A 24,804-nucleotide genomic window follows, 5' to 3' on the forward strand; every position below is an offset into this window, starting at 1 on the left:
AATAAGTATTTTTATGAATGACTTTTAAATTATCTTCTTCTTTCAGTTGTTATGGAAAATTTATAATTTCTCTTTTTATTATTAAAATTGAATATAGTTGAATATAGTTTACTTGGAATTAATATCTAATTTTATAAAGTTTAAAAGTTAAACAAAATAATGTTTTAAAATTAATGTTAATTTGCATTTATTAATTATAAACAGAATATATTAAAATTCAATGAAACCTACATTTAATTATACAAATTAATTAAAGCTAAAACAATGTAAGAGGCACCTACGATCAATAACCAGTTTTTAAATAATGTTTTATTTAAATTAATTTATTATTAATTTGTTGTTTTTACAATAAAATTTGAAAACAATTCTTTTCATTATTTTAATGTATCAATGATATTTCTTAAAATTTTAATTAATTAATTAAATCTTAAAATCTTTATAAATGATTTTATATTTTTTATAAAAAATAGACTCTGTATATATATATATATATATATAATTATTTGTAATATTATCAGTTTTAATTTGCCGTAAGAGTAGTCAAGCTATATATGTAGTCTGTGACAGAAAATGTTCCTCCGATGCATCCTTATCATCATACGTATCTTTATTACAGCAGTTTGATTATAATTTGACTTCCTCAAGTTCCTACGAACTCATGGCGATTTTATCGTGGCGTTTTAGGAATTCTCGTGCTTAGGAAACGTGATCTTAGGAAACGTGATCACTCTTGTAACTTCCTTAATCAAACTATTTGTAATTAATCGCGAAAGTTGAAATTGATGCGATCAATGTAGAGCGGCAACGTCCAGTGAGCGAAGAAGTCAATCCGTTCTCCTTTTAAGCACCGAGTAACATTAGCATATCGCGCCTATTGCATGAGTACGATTTACGTGTCCGTAATAGATATAAAACAGCAGCTTCTCGAGCAAATAGGAGGTAGAGTTGCTGGAAGCCGAGTTATAATCGGAAATCATATTTTCCCTGCTAAGCTGGATCCGGGCATCTATGTAGCGACCGCCCTTGTGCATGTTGGCCGCGCGTCAAGTAAGTTTCCACTATCACACACGCTTAACCAACGACACGAGCTCTTTTTTATTTGGAACACCGATGGATCTGAGATATTACCTCGCGATAATTTTCGCAATCGCAATTTTCTTTATACGTCTATTCTCTCATTTTCATCTACGACGATAGAGTTCGGTGCAACGAAAATCATCTTCATGTTTCGCTCATCGATCTTGCACAATTCCTTTGTAGTATCGCTCTGTCGGATATACCGATAAGCTCCGCCAACGAGGATTCTTTGAAGTCAAACATAAAGAACACAATGAATATTCAAATTCTATCCTGCAAAACAATTTGTAAATCCTTTATAAAATGTGTCTTAAAATACGAATCAAAAATTCTATTTCTTAAACGTGCTTGTCTTTGTCAATCAACATCAAATTTTTTTCTATGTAAAATTCATACACTTAATATGCGATAAAACTTGAATGTGCTATATAACTACACTAAACTCTGTCTCTGACTTCAAAGATTCCTCGTTCGTACCTCGTATTTACACAATGCGATGATCTTGTATCTTGACAAACTTGTACAGATCTTCTTTCCAATATAAGAAACCGAAGTAATGTCTCAGCCATGCAATTTTCTCACGCACACATTTGCGTCGCGTTAACCATTCGCGTCCCCGAACTCGCCTGGTTCCAATTACTAACCATGCCTGTTGCAGACCGACAGCCTATACAACTACAAAGAACACTACCAGCAGCAGCATCGGCAGGAGATGCAGCAGTACAGCTACCCCTTACCGAGCAACAGTTCGAACCAACTAACACTGCCACTAACGCGCAGCCTCTACCATTCCTCGATAGTTAGTCCCCTGCAGACCTCCCTCGCCCACACTAACAACAGCCGGTCGTCCACCCTGATGCACCATGAGGCCGCCCCTATCGGCAATCACCCGCCCGCGGTGCATCGGGACGAGGAACAAGAACAAGAACAGCAGCAGCAGCAGCAGCAGCAGCAGCAGCAGCAGCAGCAGCAGCAATCAAATTACGGCAATCACGATGCGAGACAATCATCATCGCGTCGACACGCGACGAATCGGCGGAACGAACGTAATCGGAAGTACCGGAAGCAGGAGCGAACGTCGAGCGATCGAAGCAAATCGAAGCAGAATCGACAGAGAGACAGAGATGCTCTGCCACGACGTAGTAACGCTTCCTTCGTCGATTCACCCGATTACGAGACCGGTTTCCATCAGATCCCAGATCTGGGCGTATCCGAGACGACGTACAAGATCTCGTATCCGCATTACTACGAAGATGACATTCCGGATTACTCCACCGACTGTCAGAGGCCAAACTCGACGACAGCGCGTCAACAACAGCAGCAGCAGCAGCAGCAGCAGCAACCGTGGGACTGCCAGTCAAATCGCTACGGCAGCAATAATACATCTCAGTTCACAACGAACGTGGGTGACACGAAAAATCGCAGCAAAATGTCGAAGACAAGGTTTGGCGACACCCGCAACGTACCGTCCGCACCCACGATAATGCAGTACGCCGAGCTTCACTTCCGGGATGTCGGTCAAGAGATCGATGTCTAAAGGTTAGTGATCCCGATTCTGCTGTACAACGGATGTTGCTTCGAAGAACTCGGGCAATTGCATTTTTTTTTCCGAGAAATGCCGTGGCAATTTGTTTAAGACTTCGAAACTCAATACACTACTACGCCTTGAAGGTAACGCACCCGCGTGTGCCAAATGCAGATTTCTTTAAGATGTCTACACACGTCGTATTCGAAGGTAGGATAGCAAATTAATATATTTTCTCATTTCTTTTCTCTTCCATTTTGCTTACTTTGCCAAATATCCGTGTGTATTTTCCTTCAATGTATGTCAGTCTTGACTTTTTTTGTCTTGATGCTACAATCTGCAGCTTTCTCATTGCTTTTGCATTTATTATTCTTTTTGATTTTCAGATATAGTAGTTTTAAATATCTTTTTCTTCCTCTTGCTTTTAAATTAACATTAATTTGATAATGCACGGTATATTAATTCTGTACTTCGATAAATTCGTAGAAAGATAATCCTAAATCGTAAAAAAAATTTACATGCGTTCCATACAATTTATATATAATAATTTTATTTAGAATTAATCTCATAATGTATTTCATAATCATCATCAGCTCTGAATATATTTTTCTAAAGATATACGCCATCATTTTTTTATAATTTTTTTATAAGACACAGCGTGGTTCGATGTTGTAAAATGAAATTGTTGATAATATTATATAATTTTTATACAATTTTATTCAGAATTTATTTGTAATTTGAAAGGAACTTCTCTTTAAGAGATCACGTGTTTTAAATTAATAATGCTATAAAACTTGCATAGAAAGAAAAACAAGGGAAACAAAAACACGAGCGATATATAAAATATTTTTGCATGCAGACAGATCGATCGAATCATCGATTACACACAGAAATATTGTGTGTGTATGTGTATGTATATATAAACTTTCTACATATATTTAATTCAATCAAAAAAATATCCGTGAATTCATAAAAGCTAAATTCTTTGCATATGTATATTTGCAGTATACAGTTTTATCGATTAAAAAGATTCGATCTAGTTATAGAAGATTAAAATCCGTGACGTGTTAGTTTGAGCATCCCTGTGGTAAAAAAAAAATTTATAAGACGAACAATGGAATATACATAATATACGATTGTATTGTTATGTGATTGTATTTCACTGATTTTGATTTACACAGAACAAACTGTCTAATTTGAAAAGCATAATTCAATGCAAAATATATACAAGATATATCCGAGATACGAAAAATTTAAACAGTAATATTAAATATTTTTTATTGAATTTCAAATTATCGAATATTAAAACATCCAGAAACGGATACACATCGTATATTGTTGATAGCTTGCTTCATTTTTTATCTTGTTATATAAATAAAACGGTGCAACGAAGAAAAATAGATTTATCCTGAAACTTGAAGAAGATGATATAGAACGATATCGAAACAATTCGAACCGTACGCTTCATCTCGCGGTAGTTTTATCTCCAGTATAATAATTATTTATACTCTCTTTCGATCCCGTCGTACTGTCAATAATTTCGTGTTTCCGATTGCATTGAAACTGAATTAAATTGTCAAAGCAGTTTCGATCGCGCTGTACATCTTGCATGTCTCTCTGTACCTCTTTCGCGAACGTATTCTGCCTGTAAGGCAGCTGGCATAAAAAGCGCAAAAGGAGGATTGCATACCATTTGGATTGCGTATCATACCAATTGTATATCTCAATGTTTGTTCGTAGGAGGATCAGCCGACAAAGAGCGATACGTACATTTACTAGGACAATTTGGCGTCCGACAAGCCCTGTAGGTACAGAATTGTCACGCTGCTTACACATAACGTAATTCGAGATACGATAAATATAAAATGTCCGCTCGCGCAAGGGATGCCGAACTCAAGCTCGTAATTTTATTCGTGAAATTACATTGATAGAGATACCTTCGGTTTAATATATTGTTTACGCGCTATTTTTTTATAAATTCTTTTTATTTCCAGCTTGGCCTCTATACGTAGAATTATTTGTGCTGAGCTAAAAATGTGTACCGGATATGATATATATTTTTTTTTATCTGTAAACACATTTGCTTGAAAAAGAATATTAGGGTATCTGTTAAATAATTTTAAAGTGTTAACATACATTTTTATTATACATGGCATTGCATTCTATGTTCATCGCATAGAAGACTATCTATTTTTCGTTTCTATATACTACATATGTAAATCTGCCAATAGTAGGTTATTATCTGCTACAATCGTTACTTTCACATGTTCAATAAGGGCTTTGAATCAATTAGGTAGCATTAAATATAATAATTTGAAACAACAATCCTCTCAATTCCGAACCACGTATATCAGTTTAATATTGTATATGCATATATATATATATATGTATGTGTATGGAATGACTAGTGCATGCAGCATGATAATACTTATCACGATTATACTTAATCTTAACAATAGACAAACTGAGAACAAGAGGATTATCAGATGGTTTAACAATGAATAGTTCGCTCATAATTCTTTGAATCCTTCAATGAGATCTCTTAAATCGTGTACTCACCCTAGGCGCGTCGTTGTCTAATTGACAGACATCGATCACGAACGAGAAAGCTTAGCACCCGAAATGGCACCAGTCATTCGTCGATCGCTTTCACAGCAGTTCTGTTACAAAACTTCACGAGCAGTCCACTGTAAAACTCTTATGTGCGCAATCGTCCGCGCAGCACGATTAGAGCCCAAGCAATACAAAAGTTTAAAGGACGTCTTAAATCTTTACTTTATCAAGACGTTACAAAAGTTTTTTACAGAATTATTTAAGAATCACTTAATTAAAAAATGATCCGTTTTATACTTATTAAAAGTATTTTACTTTATTTATTTTATTTTTAAAATTTTATTTATTAAAAATATAAATATAAATAAACTCTCTAGTTGAATATCGCAACAATGAAATATAAATTAATATACAGCAACTAAAATTGTTTTTAAATAAAATTCACTTGATTTTGGATTTTGCAATTTCGCTATAAAATTGAGGAATCGGAGATATTTGAAAAGCGCTAAAAGCCTGAAGATCTTTTAGACATTTGTATTGTTTGGAAAATAAGCCATTCTCGTTCCGTGATATTCGTCACGCTTTTTTGTCTATGCAGCCCTTCAAGCCAGAATTTTCGGATCTCGATTATGCGGATGTGGACTACAAGTCGTACGGGCCGATTAACTATAAAGCTGCCAGTATCGCGCTTCTCCAAAAGCAGCAACAGCAGCAACAACAACAGGCTCTGCAGCAGCAACGATCTTTAGAAAGGAGGCCGCAGATGTATGGTGTTTCGGACGATAATGAGGAACTGCTTTAATCCTTTCCCGTTTACGTTTCATTTGATAGCGATCCAGCTTACTTTAAGCCTCGGAGAGATGCAATGATAAGATATTACACTTAGCGAGATATGATGATAGAGATATCTCAATAGATAATTCATTTGAAACTTGTTAAATTCGATTTCGATGAGACACACGTTGCCATAATAAATTTCTAAAATTGCGATTCTCGATAAACGAATTTAATGAGTGATTATTACAATTCTGCGCCGCGTAATGCGTTTATTCGTGCAGATATAATTGGCGCAAGTATCAACAAATTTTTTTTTCCTTCTGAAAATTAATTATTCAATCTGAATGCTTTTATTTGAAAAATTTGAAAGATTTAAATATGGCGATTATTTCTAAAAATGACATCATAAATTGCTAAATTGCTCATAAATTTTGTTGAAAGAATTACATAAAACAAATTCTCATATTTTATTATTATTTATCGTAATTCAAAATCCGTTTTTACTATTTGTGAAATATGTGGCATTATTATGTATTTTTGCATTATTAAAATGAGCGTGATGGTATTTGTCGAAAAAGTTGCAAATCCTTCATTACATGGTAAATCGACATGCACACTCGCATATCTACAAATACGTTTATGTAATGTCCGATTGCTCGTAAAAAATGTACGAGACCGTCTGTTTAAATGTATACTTAATCTACTTTCTTTATATGTTATATGCTGCTTCCAATATTCTATATCATTTCATATACCATTATCTACATTACAAATTAAACCAATTTAACCTTTCAGATGGGATTAGAACTTTGGTTTGAATGTTTAAGGGAAAGATCGATAAATTTCATTCTCATTTGCTCGCACTGGATACACTAATGTACGAATGTAATAGGACACGTGGTAAAATTTTAAAAAAAGTTTTTTCGACATTTGTAAATTTATAAATACCTTTATACAAGAACATTGATATAATGTATATTTATATAAGCTATCGACATGTGTTCTGGGATCAAATTATCGAAGTAACGCATGAACCGTGGCGATAGGTAAAGAAATCTTGTTAAATATTAAATTAAGAGAAAATAAAAAGTGAAACATATCGCAGCCAAATATAAATCCCATCTATCCGTTCCGTATTATTATTATACATATAATTATTGATAAGCGGCGCTAGAATATATAGTTCTGTTAACATATATTACTCCCAGATATCTTCCTACATGTGTTTGTAAATTTGTAAGTTACAAGAACGATAGTTGTTTGTACAGATCGATTATAGACCGAATGTCACCGCTTAATCGCGATCGCAGTCCAGTGATTAAGCCATCGAGGATTTTCTTGTAAATAATGTATCCTTATTAATTGTTAATTAATGTTAGCGATTTTTCGTCAATCGTGAATGATTAGTTACGATAATACGTTTCACCGAATATTGGTTGGAAAGATCAACTTTGCGGCGGTTTATAAAATTGTGTTCAAATACTTTACATACCTTACGAGGGTGTAAGTTACGCGGAAAAATGTACGTTAGATGCACGTTCGATGGTGCTGTAGTAAAATTAGTAAACAAATGATCACGTCTAAAATCCTATTTAATGGTAATTTACACCGTTCACTGTAACGTAACGTAAATGTTAGACTACGTAGGACGAGACTTCCGCGCTTCCATGGTGATACATCTTATCGTATCTTTTTATTCGTCAACATCCCTCCACGGTCCATTGCAATTTACTTTTCTTTTACCGCATGCATATTCCGATCGATTTAATCGCGTCGTTTTGTTCTCAAACCACAACTCGCTCTATTCATCGATATGCAGACCGGGTGCCATAGATTCCTTTGGGAATCTTAATACTTTTATTCATTCACGAATTCTTTGATCGATTTAAAGTCGATTTTTCTTGATTCAACTTGAGCATAAAAAAAATTTAATTGAGCGCCAACCTCTTGTTTTTATATCTTTTTGCTATTATACAAAATTACATAAAGGATCTTTGTAGAGTTTTAAATTAGACTACCGCTAAAGTAATAAAAGAAAGAATGCAATTATTTTAACAAAATTTTATGATTCGTATTTTTAACCATCTGTAGAGAACTGCAAAAAAGATGATTTATCAAATTTTGTGAAAAGATCGATTCCAAATTTATCAAAGAATAATATAAGCTAAAGCATGTGCGATAAATCTCAGCATTTCTATACATCATATGTTTCTACAATATATCATTTATAAAGGAAAATAACTTCAATCTTTTCGAACAAATATATATGAGATATAATCGTTCTTTTTAAAACAAATGCGAAAATGTGTTCACGATGTGTCAGATTCCATCCTAGAAAAGAGATGATAAGGAAGGAATTATACTTTTCCGGTTTTATTGCTCTTGCGTTGTATTAAAAGGAACAAAATTTAATTCTGAAATGTGGAATATATTTCGTAGCAATATGAGAAGAACGAACGAACGTATCATCAGGAAAACATAAACTTTTTGAAGTTGGATAAAAATTAAATGAACGAAATGAGCGGACATGAAAATATCTCTTTTTTACGTCGATATCCAATTATCATATAATATTCATTTAATATTCAAATATGAATATATTTACAAAATTTTGTTAAAATGTCATTGCGAATATACAAACAGTATGGCACTGAAACATGCAATTTATGAAGAATGAAATCTGATTTCATTTGGTGGATATTAATAAAATACTGCCAATATCGGTCTGCCAATCTTATAAAAGGTTTTGCTCTCATAATTATAATATTGGAGTTCTTCATTAAAGAATATTGCATGCCGCAATTTAGCGGCTAACGTAATTATTTAAATTATTCGATACAATAATTCATTAGTATTGTGGCCTAAATTAGTCAATGTTTTCTATACTTTCTCTCTGAAACCGCAAAATTGGAAAAAAATTTCGGTCTCGTTAATGCAAATTATATAAAAATTTCTTTCTCTCTACGTGTATTTATAAAGAGGATAAAAAAGAGTATTAACATTTTTCGGAACTAATTTATGTGTCGCAAAATGTCTGACCGATGTTTGCTAATATATATATACACGTTCGAAACTAGCCACCTAACTGTATACGTAAACTTGTATGAACGTAACTGTATAATAACTTACGCTAGAAGTGTAAAGTGATTTTTCACCAATTTTTATATTTGAAACATCGCCCTGTGAACTGTTGCTCGGTGAATTGATTAGTTTATAACGAACATTGTATACTTTAAGTATACTCATTATAATATGGCAAATCTCCCGATCCCAAGCGTTCAAGAAGTGTAAAACACTCAATCGTAATAAGAGTCAAATAATATGAATACTTAGATATGTGTATAGATTTAACATTTATATAAAATTGCAGACGATCATTTTCTTGAATTATACAATCATAGCGATCAATCATTTGTAACATACTCATGCAAGATCCCATTAAAATAATCGAAGAATATGTGTAAAATGAAAAGTATGGTTAACGATAAAGTTTCTTCACATAAAATGCATTAAACTTACAAAATACTCAGTTATATACGGAAGTAATGAGCACAAGTCATATATTTTTACAATGAAAATGCACGTTTTTGTCATAACGTTTTTTTTTCAGATTTCAGCCATTTCTTTGATACGCATCATTGTACACAACATACTAAAATAATAACCATGCATTTAAAAAATTCGAACGGCTTAGTGAACAAGAGTTACATTAGAGACGTTTAATTTTGTAATAAACTCTAGATTTATGTAAAATTAAAAGGATTACATTTGCGTCGCCTTTATTGTTAACGTGTAACGTCCAATAAAATTCTGTTATATGCAAAACATTACGTTCACTTCTTATCATTACCAGGTAAGTCAATAAAATTAAATATAGAATAGCATAAAATAAAATATTTAATGTTTCTTTTATAATAGGTATTAAAATATCTGAGTGAAGCACATCACTTATTCTCTATAATACTTTTCTTATTTATATAGTTATATAGTTAGTTATTATTTGATTTTTTTTATTGTGATTTATAAATTTATCAAATATTACTTATTTATTTTTATTAATAAAACAATTATAATAAGAATATTTTGCAAAACTTATCTGAAACAATTTTGAATACATCCAAAAGAAAAAAAATTGGTCACTGCAGAAGCAAATTTAAATTTAAATTTAAACAATTACTACACTGCTACTTATTACATTATTATATTATTAGTATTATACTCCTTTGTACACGCAGCTATTGAAATACGCGATTTCGAATCCGCGATTTATGATGAGCTATTGAAGCTACTTGAAATAAGCAAAAAAAGTGAAAGTATCAATTCGAATCGCGGACAAAGGACAAAATTAAATTTTGAATTGAATTAGATACTTCGATACTTTCAAGTTTCAATAATAGCGTACATGCACTCTTTAAATATGGATAAAAATCAAAACATTAACATGTAAATATTTTTGACATCTCATACAGAATTATTAAGACTCTTTTTTCTTGCAAATCTTGCATTTATGAGATTATTTTAAAGTTGCGATTATACATAAATCTTTGACAGTTTTAATCTATTATTATTATTCCATTTATCTAAAGGAAATTATGCACAAGATTCGATTTAGAATATTATCGTTTTTTACTTTATAAATTCTGTCGAAATACTCTTTCCAACGATAAATTCTGCTCTGAATATAAAAAACAAAAAGGAAACATGGGAAACGCGCGTAGATTTTATATCTTTGCCCATTAAACCGACTGTAAGCGACGTTCGCAGTTTCATATCCGAATCACCGCGCTGGAAAGGATGTGCTGTATCGAGTTTTCCGATGTCACAAAATTCTGACGCGTGGGAATTCTCACGTCGATGGAAAACGTATTGCGTGTTACTTGTACATCTTTTCTCACAGAAACCCATGAGGCAAGACCGATATCGAAATCCTCTGATGTACAATGCATAAAGTTCAATTTGGTAGCTTACCTCGCGCACGAAGTAAAATATATTCTCTTGTTTCTTCCAGAACGAGTGTTTTCCAACGAAAAGTGAATGTTGCAATATCCTCGTAATTTCCTCTGTCTCTTTCTTTCTTACGATAACAGATTGCAAGATATGTATTTGTGTTACACTTAAACATGCGATAAACCGTACTCTATGACTTTACGACTGTACATAATTTTCTAATTTTGATTCTCATATTCTGATTCTAATTTCTTAACTCTCTATGGAACTATTTGCTAGCTGCATTGATACGATATCTATACTTCGTACGTTACAATTATACCAATTCTGTGCAAATATTATTATATTTTATTTTGCATAGTATATTGTAACGTAACATGATACACATATCGTATCGTATACAATTTATATTAAACTTTGTTAAAATATAATAATTAATAATGATTATTAATATCCAATGCTAATTTTTTACAAGCAAATATTATAAATATTGATTAAATATATATAATTTGGAAAAATCATGCATAGTGAAAAGTTTGTAAAAAAATGGATATTATTTATTATAAGAAAAGATTTGTATAATGAAATAATAAATTTATCGCAATTGTAATTATATTTTTAAATAAATAAACATAGACAATGTTTTATTATCTCAAATTGGATAATATTTTTATATATATATATATATATATATATATATATATATACATTGAAAGCAAAATTTTCTTGATTTTCTTGATTCAATGTGTAGATTACAAACAAAATTTCCTTGTTAAAAACTTTTTGAACTTTAAAAAATTTTATTAGTAAATTTTGCTAATAAAATCGATTATAAGTTTTTCTTGTTTTTTCTTTTTAATATATCTAATATGTTCTAAAACAGAATGAGAAATTACTTGGATCTTACCTCAATATAATATTTACTCATTAGAAAATGTCATTGTCATGCGGTTCAGGTGTGTATTTCGCTTTACACAATCCTGTTAAATCCAATGGATTTTCGCATGATTTATGTTTTGTAACTTGCGTAGTTTTCTATTTTAGCAATATGAATCCAATTTTAATCTCTAACAGAAATACAATGACGCAACATTTAATAACGTAACATACATTCCATGTAGTGATGCTACGCATACGCATTACGTCACTGCATGCGTAAATGACATGAAAGTGACATGACACTACAAGAAAAAAAGTGTTATCAAGACAGTGTTATCGTACGACTTATTTTAAAATTGTGCTGAAACTCAGCAACCGAATCGGTGATAAAAATCGTGATAAGACTAAGTATAGTCAATTCCTTAAATCTTTGTACTAGTAATGTCATTGTTGTCACTGTTCATATAGATAAGGTAAATTTATCGCACAACATTAAATGTAAGGAAGAATTTATCTTTCTAACAGAATTGTACACGAAGCGCAGTTGCATTTCATCTTAATTTCGATCAACTTCCATTTTTTCACCGTCGCATTTTTTTAAAATCAATTCGTAAAATATGAAAAATCTTGAAATACAATTCTGAATCGTGCCGCGTTTAAAAAATTGCTATTCAAAATTTTATAAGTAAATTTTTAATAGTGTGATTAGAATTGACTTAAATATAATTTGTATAATTCTACAATTTCTAAAAATAAATATTATTTATTAAAAAAATTATTAGTAAAATCTGACTTTCTGTTAATACAGGTTTAAAATTGTAATTTTTTTAACTCAAACGAGCACATAACAAAAATATTTCATAAACGTAATTTCGTCAAACAGTGAGAATGACGATAGAAGATAAAAGTCTGAGCGAAGTCCTCACGGTAAAAAATCCAACAAAAATAATAAAGTCTAAGGAATCTGTTAACAATAAACCAATAAAGTTAAAAGTGTACACAAAAAGATGGTTGATGTTGGCCATTTATATGCTTTATACTGGAACGAGTTCCTCCCAGTGGATAGAATACTCGATTATAACTAACATTGTTACTAGGTATCATGTTTGCTTGAAAATGCAGACATAGTATTAAATATAAAAGCTTTTTTTTATATATTATTTAGATATTATGGAGTGTCTTCGTTAATGGTTGACTGGACATCGATGTCGTTCATGTTGTTTTATGCCACGTTCATATTCCCAGCAACGTATTTGACGGATAAATGCGGTCTGCGATGGACGATTATCATAGGTGCCGGTTTAACTTGCTTAGGCGCTTGGATAAAAATCTTTTCGGTTCAACCTGACAGATATTATGTCCTTTTCATCGGTCATTCGATAGTCGGAATCGCGCAGGTTCTTGCTATTTCTTGATTTATTCTTGATATTTTTTTAATTTTCTTTATAAGATCTTAACATTTTTTTCTGTCTCCCTTTTTATCATTATTTAATTATTATACTCCTACACTATCACACTCCTTTAATGATAATTATTCTGTATTAGACTTTAGTCCTACCATTACCAGGACGCGTGGCCGCGCAATGGTTTCCTTCTACCGAACTCTCGACCGCCACGTCACTAGGTATTTTTGGCAATCAGTTAGGAGTAGCATTAGGTTTTCTTTTACCGCCTATAATAGTGAAAAACCACGACAATATAAATGACATCGGCAACGATCTATTACGTTTATGCTGGGTAGTTGCAATTGTCTCCACAATTCTATTGCTTCTTGTGCTCATATGTAAGTGTTACATGTAATCAATTATCCATCGTATAAAAATATTTAATTCTTATAATTAAAACAAATCTAAAAGTTAATAATAATTTTTCTTGTTTCTTTATAATTTCTTAAATGTAAGAGACATTTTTTAACTTAAATAATAAATAACAAAAAAATTAATTTTATATGTACATATTGTTAGCTCTCTGTTAATTACAAATTTGTATCTTCAATTACATATTGTGCTGTACATATGTTAACTTTGATAAATATAACTTGATTGTATCTTTTTTAAGCGATCATTATTGGCAAACGTTAAGCCAAAATAATCTCTTATAAGTGTTAATTAAAATAACTTATTCAATATATCTATTAGATTTTCAACGTAGCTAAATTTTCCAATACAGTCGATAATCTATTTTAATATCGGCTTCTTTCCGGGGTTTGTTTTTATTTGTCAATCGCGAGAAGATAAACTGATTAATTAAAGATCGCTTGCGCCTTAGAAAAGATTATCGCGTTTTAATCTTCTCAATATGCTTTTACGTCAGTATTTCAAAACAAGCCAAAACTACCGCCGAGCGAGACGCGGGCGCTGCAAAAAATAAATCAGACGAAGAAAAGAGAGGAATTTGCGGCATCGATTAAAAGGCTCAGCAAAAACAAAAACTTCATCATGCTCTGTAATTCTTATGGTTTGAACGTCGCCGTGCTGAGTGCTGTATCTACATTACTCAATCAAATATTTCTCGCGCATTTCGAGGTGAGTCACTGAATTCCGATGCAGCAGATTGAATACGAAAAGAAAAAAAATTTTACCAAATTTTTATAAATTTATTTCAAAAATATCTGAAAACATCTTCATATATTACATAGAAATATTTTTCAAATAAAGATATATGCCACATATATATATTATAGAATGGAGAAGAAGATGCAGGCAGAATTGGTTTGGCTATAATTCTTACCGGTATGGCTGGTTCCGTTAGTTTTGGTATCATTCTTGATAAGACACATAAGTTCAAGTAAGAAAGATATTTACAATTGTCTCAAGAATTTAAAATGATTTTGACAGCGTGTATTTTAAATTATGCTAGAAATGCACACGAAATGTCGACTAATAATTTATATTTTTTAGACAAACTGCTGTGGTAGTATATTTTCTTACATTTTGTGGTCAAATACTATTCGCAATATCCACTTGCGTCGGCATAAAATGGATGGTATATGTATCGGCAATTTTCTTAGGGTATGAAATACGTAGATAATAAAGTTTCTCTTTTCTCTTTTGATTATTTAATCAAATACAATAAGTCTCTTTATTTTGTTAACGTTTATTGTTTGGGATCTTGTTTTAAACATTATTAATTTTATTATAACTTTCTAAGAATATAATATATTTATTACATTTTTGGTATCATTTGTTTATAGATACTTCATGTCTGGATATCTGGCGTTGGGATATGATTTGTGCACCGAATTTACGTATCCAGAATCGGAGAATATACCTGCAGGATTTCTCAATATAACGACTAGCATTTACGGCATTATACTTATTATAATATTAGGATTATTACTGAACGCATATGGCGATATTCCGGTGCACATCGGCTTATGCTTGACTCTACTGCTCGGCTTCATCTTGACCGCAATAACGAAAGACGAACAAAGACGACAAGATGCGAGAAAAAAGGCTCAGTATGAAGAAATTGAAAGGCTTGAGAAGGATATCGATGGCATTCCAGAAACTCATCAATTAACTCAGTAGTTTTAATTAATAGACACAAATAAGATCAATTATTATATTATCAATTATTATATACTATTAAATTTTTTAACAATGTGATTTTATTCGTACTCCAATTTTTATCAATGTTATTTTTACACATCTTCTAAGTGATACGCTATAATAAATGTCTAAGAATAGAATTAGTCACACATTGTGCACAAATGGAAATTACCCATCGCTTTTGCACGGACGTATGTATATTAAATCTTTTTTTTTTTTATGAAAGAGTATTCTCTTACCAACAAGTAACATGATGTTATATCTAAGGTCCGAAAGGAGAAGTTTGATTTGGTGGAGCTCGGAAGAACACTCGGAACTGTTTGTTCTCTTCTTATCTTTTTCTCTCGCAGATCGACATTGAAGGTATCGACTTGCGAATCGATTCTTTCATGCGCAAGATTACGGGGTTACCTGATATATTCCGCGATGCGAGGAGAAAAATTAGGGAAAGCGCCATAAAAACAGTTGATTGAAATAAGGTACGAAAGAAGATCGGAAGGACGAAACGAGGGAATCACATCGCGGGTCCTCCGCGTAAAGAGTTTGATGTCCTTATTAATAGTGATCCCTACGCAAAATGTTCCCGGCGGAGGGAGATAAATCGAGGGTATTGTCATATTTGGCGGCAGAATATTTCGAGACTGGAATCTTCGAGGGACGACTGTTGCTCTGCTAAGGAAGATAAATCGATCAGAGAGGTCGGTTCGTTTTCCGCGAAGAGTGGCAGAGAAATCTGATTCCACGAACAGGCCGATCGGCTGTAAATCTTGGACTGCGTGGAGAATGGCGGCGATGTCCACTTCCGTGAACGGGCCGGTCTGTCTTGCTGCCGCGAGTGCGCGTTGAACCTGATTGTTCAATTTATGTCTAAGATGCTTTAGGACTCTTTTCCGCTTCTGTCCGGGGAGACGCGATAATTCGGTACGGATCACTACAAATAAAGAAAAAGGAGTGAAATGCATCAAGCTACTCGGTGAGTATCTTAAGGGCGAACCCATGGACGGGCAACAGGAAAGAGAGAGGGAGAGAGAGAGAGAGAGAGAGAGAGAGAGAGAGAGAATGTGCACCGATTTTCTCGGCGACCGCGGATCCTAAGAGCGAACCCATGGACAGGCGGAGAAAAGAGTGAACAAGGCGTGCTATCGTACGACTTATTTTAAAATTGTGCTAAAACTCAGCAACCGAATCAGGGATAAAAATCGTGATAAGACTAAGTACAGTTAGTGCCTTAAGTCTTTGAATTAATAATGTCACTATTGTCACTGTTCATATATAGATAAGGTAAATTCATTAAACGAATCTATCTTTCCAACAGAATTATACACGAAGCGCAGTTACATTTCATCTTAATTTCGATCAATTTCTTCCATTTCTTCACCGTCGCGCTTTTTTGAAATTATCTGTATCATACAAAATATGAAAAATCTTGAAATGTGAAATACAATTATGACTTGTACATTTAAAGTACTTGCTACATTTAAAGAATTGCTATTCAAAATTTTATAAGTAAATTTTTAATAGTGTGATTAGAATTGACTTAAATATAATTTGTATAATTCTACAATTTTTAAAAATAAATATCATTTATTAAAAAAATTGTGCTAAATTAGTAAAATCTATCTTTTTGTTAATATAGGTTTAAAATTGTAATTTTTTTTAACTCAAACAAGCACATAACAAAAATATTTCATAAACGTAATTTCGCCAAACAGTGAGAATGACGATAGAAGATAAAAGTCTGAGCGAAGTACTCGCGGTAAAAAATCCGACAAAAATAACAAAATCTGAGAAACCTGTTAACAATGAACCAATAAAATTAAAAGTGTATAAAAAAAGATGGTTGATGCTGGCCATTTATATATTTTATACTGGAACGAACTCTTCCCAGTGGATCGAATACTCGATTATAACTAATATTATTACTAGGTATCGTATTTACCTGAAAATGCATTCAGTATTCAATATAAAAGCTATTTTTATATATTATTTAGATACTATGGAGTATCTTCGTTAATGGTTGACTGGACATCGATGTCGTTCATGTTATTTTATGCGATATTCATATTCCCAGCATTATATTTGACGGACAAATGCGGTCTGCGATGGACGATTATCATAGGTGCCGGTTTAACTTGCCTAGGCGCCTGGATAAAAATCTTTTCGGTTCAACCTGACAGATATTATGTCCTTTTCATCGGTCACTCGATAGTTGGAATCGCGCAGGTTCTTGCTATTTCTTGATTTATTCTTGATATTTTTTTTCATTTTCTTTATAAGATCTTAACATTTTCTTTTCTGTCTCCCTTTTTATCATTATTTAATTATTATATTCCTACACTATCATACTCCTTTAATGATAATTATTCTATATTAGACTTTAGTCCTACCATTACCAGGACGCGTGGCCGCGCAATGGTTTCCTTCCAACGAACTCTCAACCGCCACGTCATTAGGTCTTTTCGGCTATCAGTTAGGAATAGCGTTGGGTTTTCTTTTACCACCTATAATAGTGAGAAACCACGACAACATAAATGACATCGGCAACGATCTATTACGTTTATGCTGGATAGTTGCAATCGTCTCCACAATTCTATTGCTTCTTGTGCTCATATGTAAGTATTACATGTAATTAATTATCCATCGCATAAAATTATTTAATTCTTATAATTAAAATAAATCTAAACTTTAATCATGTATAATTTCTCTTGTTTCTTTATAATTTCTTAAATGTAAGAGATATTTTTTAACTTAAATAATAAATAATAAAAAATTAATTTTATATATATATATATATATATACAGTTTTCTCTCTATTAATTAAAAATTTGTATCTTCATTTAAATATTGTATTATTCATATGTTAACTTTGGTTAAACTAAAATAATCTCATAAGTATTAATTAAAGTAACTTACTTAATATATCTATCAGATTTTCAACATAGCTAAATTTTCCAATCGATAATCTATTTTAATCTCGGCTTCTTTATACAGGTTGTTTTTATTTCTCAATAGCGAGAAGATGAACTGCTAATTAATTAAAGATCGCTTGCGCTCTAAAAAAGATTATCGCGTTTTAATCTTCTGAATGTGCTTTTACGTCAGTATTTCAGAACAAGCCAAAACTACCGCCGAGCGAGACGCGAGCGCTGCAAAAAATAAATCAGACGAAGAAAAGAAAGGAATTTGCGGCATCGATTAAAAGACTTAGCAAAAATAAAAACTTCATCATGCTCTGTAATTCTTATGGTTTGAATAACGCCGTGCTGAATGCTATATCTACATTGCTCAATCAAATATTTCTCGCGCACTTCGAGGTAAGCCAATGAATCTCGATGCAGCAGATTGAACACGAAAAGAAAAAAAATTTTAGCAAATTTTTATAAATTTACATCAAAAATATCTGAAAATATCTTTATATATTACATAGAAATATATTTCAATTAAAGATATATGCCATGTATATGTTATAGAATGGAGAAGAAGATGCAGGCAGAATTGGTTTAGCTATAATTCTTACCGGTCTGGCCGGTTCCGTTAGTTTTGGTATCATTCTTGATAAGACACATAAGTTCAAGTAAGAAAGATATTTATAATTATCTCAAAAATTTTAAATGATTTTGACAGCATGTATTTTAAATTATATACTCGAAGAAATACACAAAATATCGACTAATAATTTATATTTCTAGACAAACTGCTCTGGTAGTATATTTTCTTACAATTTGTGGTCAAATACTATTTGCAATATCCATTTGCGTCGGCATAAAATGGATGGTATACGTGTCGGCAATTTTCTTAGGGTATGAAATACGTAGATAATAAAGTTTCTCTTTTGATTATTTAATCAAATACAATAAGTCTCTTTATTTTGTTAATTTTGTTTATGGTTTGGGATCTTGTTTTAAAAATTATTAATTTTATTATAACTTTCTAAGAATATAATATATTTATTACATTTTTAGTATCATTTGTTTGTAGATACTTCATGTCTGGATATCTGGCATTGGGATTTGATTTGTGCACCGAATTTACGTATCCAGAATCGGAGAATATACCTGCAGGATTTCTCAATATAACGACCAGCATTTACGGCATTACACTCATTATAATATTAGGATTATTACTGAACGCATATGGCGATATTTCGGTGCACATCGGCTTATGCTTGACTCTACTGCTCGGCTTCATCTTGACCGTAATAACGAAAGACGAACAAAGACGACAAGATGCGAGAAAAAAGGCTCAGTATGAAGAAATTGAGAGGATTGAGAAGGATATCGATGGCATTCCAGAAACTCATCAATTAACTTAGTAGCTTAATAATTAATAGACATAAATATGATCAATTGTTATTATTATTGAATTTTCGAACAATGTGATTATATTTGTACTCCAATTTTTATCAGTGTTATTTTTACACATCTTTTAAGTGAAACGTTATAATAAATGCCTAAGAAAAGAATTAATCCCACATTGTGCACAAATGGAAATTATCCGTCGCTTTTTACATGGACGTAAAATCGTAAGTATATTAAATCTTTTTTTTTTCACGAAAGAGAACTCTCTTGCCAACAAGTAACATACTTTGATACTGTACTTCTACCGTAAAATGGAACGCGAGATTACTCCAACAAGATTAACTTTATGCTACTATGCTAGAAAAGGGAATTTAACACCGCATAGTACTTTTAAAAATTAGCAGTGAGATTCTTACATATTTAAATAAAAGATTAATTTTTCTTAAGAAGTTCTCTTAAAAATTTTTATAAGTGAAAACTAACTTATTCCAATTTTTATATTTATATTTAATGTTCTCAAATAATTTTGCTAGATGCGTTAAATTTGTTTTAATTGAAAACAATTCATTTTCTGTATATCAACTTTACTAATAAATCATAAAATAAGTCTCTTATTTAACATTACATACAAACATTTAAAAAAATGACAAACTGACATTGTGAAACAAACATTGTGAAAAATGCAAAATGTGAATATAAATTAACAAATAGTAACAAATAGTAGAACAAACATGTTTCAATAGAATTTTAAAATATATTTTAAAGCAATTTAAATATGAATAAATTCATATTTAAATATGAATAAATAAACGATCGCAAAACATTGCGCAAATTCCTCATATTTCGTTAAAACGTTAAAACGTTAAAACGTGCTGTACAAAAACCTGATGCTTGTCTAGTAGCTTGAAAAAATAAATATGCTTGTTACGTTTTGACAAATGTTTTTTATTTGTCGACTACCATCACGAGACAATTTTTCATTTGTCAAAAATTTATTTTTTTTTCTATTAAACGTTCCTGTGTTATGTAAATTTTAATCTTTTTTAAATACCCCGAAAAAAATATCATCGTGGTGATTGCCTTCAAATGTTCAACTTGCCGAAAAATAATATACGTAAAAGTTTCGCCTATATCGGTTCCGCCACGCGCGCATCGATGAATAGGAAAAGCCATTACGAGTGCCGACGAATCCGCCATCAACGGAGAGAAGATAACCTCGGCGTTTGTTTTTAGATAACCATGGAAATGAACGCCGCATAATACGCTGCATTTGACGCGTGACATGACGGACGCGTCTACCACTTGTTACTCGACCAGAATACTTGATATACTCAATCAGAGAACAAAAGTTCTCTCGACGCGCGGGCTATTATATCGCATGCTTTCGATCAACCCAACACTCGTGCCGTCTGTCTGCGACAGCGTTGTTATCTCGATTTCGCGAGTCGCGTGATAGCGCGCCGCGCGCTCGTCTTTTCTATTTATCTTTCTCGTCGCGCAAATATGTAAGTTGGACGTTAGAATTTTCCAGATAAAAATTATACTTCCTCTTACTTGCAATGAATATCTGCAGACGAATATATGCAGACAAAAATTTTACAGACCTCTTGTACAAACATCTCTGCATCTTGAAAAATAAAGAAAGTTAATAATCTTTTCGGCAAAAAAAATTGAAGAAAGAAATGATTAATTTATGCTAAAGAATTTATTTAATTAAATTAATTATATTACTAAATTAATTTAATCTAATTATTTTTTTTAATTATTTAGTTAAATTAATTTTAATTAAAATATATCCGTCTAAGGCTTACAGTGACTTACAGTTTGTTAATAAAATAGAGATTTACGCAAATGACGTAAATTCGACGAAATAAAAACTTTGACAGGTAATAAGTATCAGAAGCTAGCGTCGTACATTACAAGATGTTATGTGCGATCGATGACACATGATAGTCGGCAAGTTAAACGTGGACAACTCAGAATCCTAATTAACGTCATCGCTCAACTTCACTGTCAATCCGGCGATTAGTTCTCGCGCCACGTTTCTGGATCGCCTCGAGCGGATTCATGTAGGCGAACGAGCAACGTCCACCGATCTTGCAAATTCATAGGGTATGCATTACAGTTGCGCACGATCTTAAATTCAAGACACGTCTTTAATTCACGCAAGCCATTACAACACCCGCTACTACAATGAATGCGTTCTCGCACTTTATGCTTAAAACATCCGGTGATGAAGAATATTGATTCAACATTCATCAAGGAACGCATGTGCCTCATATCATTATTATTCTTTTAACTAATTTTCCTTTGTAAAAAATATAGTTTATTTATATCACAAAAAAATATTATGAATATTTTGAATATTTTGAATTACATCTAATAACTGATAAGACTGCCAAAATTATGTTAGCTGATGTACAACTAAACAAATTTGCTACTGTGTTAATGTCAATGCATATTGATTGTGTTTTTAGCAACAAATCTTTTTGATATAATAACAAATTTATTTGGTTACATCAGCAAGCATAATTTTGACAGTCATTAGTCATCACTTTTTCCGTGTATAAATCGATAAAGTTGATATTTCTTTAATATAATTAACATTCCTTTTAGCTTCGAATTTATCATCATGAACTCCAGAAGTGTGCCCTCAGGAAGAACGCGATAATTTATCCCTATGTACTTAACTCGAGTGTATTGTACCTCTCAGAAAACTCGCTGCTATTGCAGCTACCATGTAAATTCCTACGCAGCATTTGCAGCGTTTATCAGTCATTCAAATCGCTAATTTACCGTGCGGCGAGTAACGTACCGCGGAATATATTCCATTACGACGGCACAGTATTATCGCTGTTTGTTTACGGGCCAAGAACACCGCGAAAACTCCGATATAAAAATTAGACAGTTATGGAGAATACAAATGTACCGAGGCACACACGCTCGATCGACATATTTGACTCGTCTTACCCCACGATTTTTATGTATCCCGTTCCGTTCCCTCGAGCGGAACGAAACCAACTGGACCGTATGCTCGACATAAAATTGACGTATATCCCAAATATAACGACAGACGTCACTTCGCCGTACATTCGCGTACATTCTTAACACGTAATATGGGTAACATCGCATTACGAAACGGCAGGGAAACGAAATACGAAATCGTTTTCGTCTTCACCTTGTTTCGTATTCACAGAGCCTAGGCGCCCGATCTCATACATCGCACGCTCGTTTCGCATATAAAGACGGAATCGACGGCCCGACAAAGATCAGTCCGAAATTTTTCGGTGCGCGTTTAGCAGCTGTATTAACATCGAAAATGAGAGAGACGGTAAAATAGTATTCTATTTGCTTTCCGTATTTAATGGAAAGATATTTAACACGTGCCTTTTGTGGTCGAAGAAATTATCTCGTTAACAGCGGATCTGACATGTCGAAGACCACTGTGAAGAATACGATCGGATAATGATAGTAGTGCAACAACAATAACGAATGTTTTTGCCAAGATTTCTAATCCGCTACTGGCGAATCGATATGCGAAATGGATAATTGCTTTGCATTGTGAATAAAACGCTCATAACGATGAATTATTATTAAAGTGCGCGTGAAATCTATATATTTTAATTTAAAAAAAAAAATTAATTTAAAAAATTAAAAAAGATAAAAATTAAATAATATTATGTTTCACATTCTAATAAGTTTTTAAATACATTTCAATTCTATTAAATCTATTAAATTTGCTAAATTAATACATTTTAAATTCTTTCATCATCTCCAAAAATGAAAAGATTATGAAGTTCAATATTTTATTCTCTTTTATTTTAAAAACACAAACGTGTGTAGTTTCTGAATAAATGAGGAATCATGAATAAAGGAAGATAATTTTCGATATTTTCGAAATAAATGAATAACTAAACTGAATAAATGACCGAAAATAACTCCCAGACGTTACCCGAGCGCGTTCGATCGCGCATTGTCGCACCGCCATTGTCGCTTTATTTAAATCGATTCTATATTTTTCTTCCAGCTCATCCTCGTCCTTCTTTATATCGGACTGGCCGCGACATCAGATTTATCGGGATATAAGCCCAGGGGCTGGCGTCCTAATGGCCAGCGTTTTAATCCCAACAACAATCGATTGCATGCGTATTACGGTGCCCCGGGATTACAAAGCTACGAACCCCCAGATACCGCAACTGCCTATCGCGATCCGTTATTCACCACGACCACGACAACGCGGCCACGAACCACCACTGTAAAAACCACGACGACACCTCGTAACAGGGAGCCAACAACCGCGATCAACGAACAGCCGGAGGACGATTTCGAGACGACGAATCCAGCATTAGCGATCGCGAATTCCTTCGCATTTAATCGACCCGTGTACGTCTACAACACCTTCCCGTTTCTGCCAGCTCAGATCATTGCATAGTAATGCGAAATGAACAATGAAAACGTACAATCGATTGCCGAGAGATATAACTTTGTACTTACAATTTCAAGGAACGAGGTTTAAAACTTGCTTGACATCCATTTTTATTTCAAGTATTATTATTATATCAATGTTATTATAAAAAAATTCATGAAAATAAAAAAAATTTTTACCTGACTATATAAAGTCATTACCTATTTAAAAGTTGCTATAAATTATTCGATACAATTAAATTAATATCTTATCTTGATCATAAATCGATTATTTCTATTTTTTATTTCTTAAGTATGCCATCCTCTCATTTTTTTTATATTCAGATTGTATAAAACAGATGCTTTTAAAAAATTATTAAATGAAAATTGTATATAGGAAAATTAATATAAAAGTCTCTTTCTCATAGTTCAATCAAACAACAAAATATATACAAATTTTTCGCAGTAAAATAAATAGTCTGTCTAATGGTTTGTCTTTGTAATAAAAATATCAAAAATTAAAAATTATATTTAATAGAAGCACTATCTAAAATAAATCATACCATTAAAACAATCAAGAGATCATATGTTTATCAATTTTTAAATTTCAAAAAATAAATTAATAAATTATTAAATAAATTAAGTAATATTTTAGTTCATACAGTTTCTCGATTTTCAAATATGGGAATCAAATACGGGTATCTATTCGTGATATCGATATTCCACCCAATGAATGCGCAAATCTATAACTAAATAGATTACTGCATATTGCAGTGCAGATCGAAGCAATGCG

General features: G+C 32.2%; 4 protein-coding genes across 14 annotated transcripts in view; all 4 read left to right on the top strand.

Moving 5' to 3' along the window:
* nrm (neuromusculin) overlaps positions 1 to 18,487 on the top strand; it is a 162,461-nt gene extending 143,974 nt beyond the window's left edge. For 3 of the 10 annotated variants that reach the window (XM_089081743.1, XM_089081744.1, XM_089081746.1), the window contains one exon: positions 1,736 to 2,617. In XM_089081743.1, the coding sequence (XP_088937869.1) occupies positions 1,736 to 2,614 (879 nt within the window). In that variant the 3' untranslated portion in view covers positions 2,615 to 2,617. The other 7 variants (XR_016140407.1, XM_089081742.1, XM_089081740.1 and 4 more) reach the window with 7 other exon arrangements.
* Positions 11,660 to 15,449, top strand: LOC105424773 (choline/ethanolamine transporter flvcr2a). 2 transcript variants are annotated; one of them, XM_011635181.3, is made up of 8 exons: positions 11,660 to 12,566; positions 12,642 to 12,855; positions 12,924 to 13,155; positions 13,304 to 13,541; positions 14,072 to 14,283; positions 14,442 to 14,545; positions 14,659 to 14,769; positions 14,952 to 15,449. In XM_011635181.3, the coding sequence occupies exons 2-8, from the start codon at positions 12,647 to 12,649 to the stop codon at positions 15,286 to 15,288; spliced, it is 1,443 nt and encodes a 480-aa protein (XP_011633483.2). In that variant the 5' UTR covers positions 11,660 to 12,566; positions 12,642 to 12,646; the 3' UTR covers positions 15,289 to 15,449. The 2 variants fall into 2 exon arrangements, with proteins under 2 accessions (XP_011633483.2, XP_011633482.2); XM_011635180.3 differs by having other exon boundaries at positions 11,660 to 12,443; positions 12,567 to 12,855.
* LOC148935426 (choline/ethanolamine transporter flvcr2b-like) lies at positions 15,567 to 19,771 on the top strand. The gene is made up of 7 exons (XM_089081749.1): positions 15,567 to 17,235; positions 17,301 to 17,532; positions 17,684 to 17,921; positions 18,412 to 18,623; positions 18,780 to 18,883; positions 18,999 to 19,109; positions 19,288 to 19,771. The coding sequence occupies exons 1-7, from the start codon at positions 17,027 to 17,029 to the stop codon at positions 19,619 to 19,621; spliced, it is 1,440 nt and encodes a 479-aa protein (XP_088937875.1). The 5' UTR covers positions 15,567 to 17,026; the 3' UTR covers positions 19,622 to 19,771.
* Positions 19,772 to 20,471: 700 nt separating this feature from the next.
* On the top strand, positions 20,472 to 24,351 carry LOC105424771 (uncharacterized). The gene is made up of 2 exons (XM_011635177.3): positions 20,472 to 22,938; positions 23,635 to 24,351. The coding sequence occupies exons 1-2, from the start codon at positions 22,927 to 22,929 to the stop codon at positions 24,037 to 24,039; spliced, it is 417 nt and encodes a 138-aa protein (XP_011633479.2). The 5' UTR covers positions 20,472 to 22,926; the 3' UTR covers positions 24,040 to 24,351.
* Positions 24,352 to 24,804: the final 453 nt, after the last annotated feature.

Source organism: Pogonomyrmex barbatus, unplaced genomic scaffold (assembly GCF_055798465.1).
Source record: "Pogonomyrmex barbatus isolate J1 unplaced genomic scaffold, ASM5579846v1 scaffold5, whole genome shotgun sequence".
NCBI classification, from domain to species: domain Eukaryota; kingdom Metazoa; phylum Arthropoda; class Insecta; order Hymenoptera; family Formicidae; genus Pogonomyrmex; species Pogonomyrmex barbatus.

Bases quoted from the DNA above. Each gene is read 5' to 3' on its own strand.
- LOC105424773 (XM_011635181.3), top strand. From the start codon at position 12,647: ATGACGATAGAAGATAAAAGTCTGAGCGAAGTCCTCACGGTAAAAAAT. The intron at 12,856-12,923 runs GTATCATGTTTG...TATATTATTTAG, and splicing joins ATAACTAACATTGTTACTAG to ATATTATGGAGTGTCTTCGT. The intron at 13,156-13,303 runs GTTCTTGCTATT...ATTCTGTATTAG, and splicing joins CGATAGTCGGAATCGCGCAG to ACTTTAGTCCTACCATTACC.
- LOC148935426 (XM_089081749.1), top strand. From the start codon at position 17,027: ATGACGATAGAAGATAAAAGTCTGAGCGAAGTACTCGCGGTAAAAAAT. The intron at 17,236-17,300 runs GTATCGTATTTA...TATATTATTTAG, and splicing joins ATAACTAATATTATTACTAG to ATACTATGGAGTATCTTCGT. The intron at 17,922-18,411 runs GTAAGTATTACA...CTTTTACGTCAG, and splicing joins ATTGCTTCTTGTGCTCATAT to TATTTCAGAACAAGCCAAAA.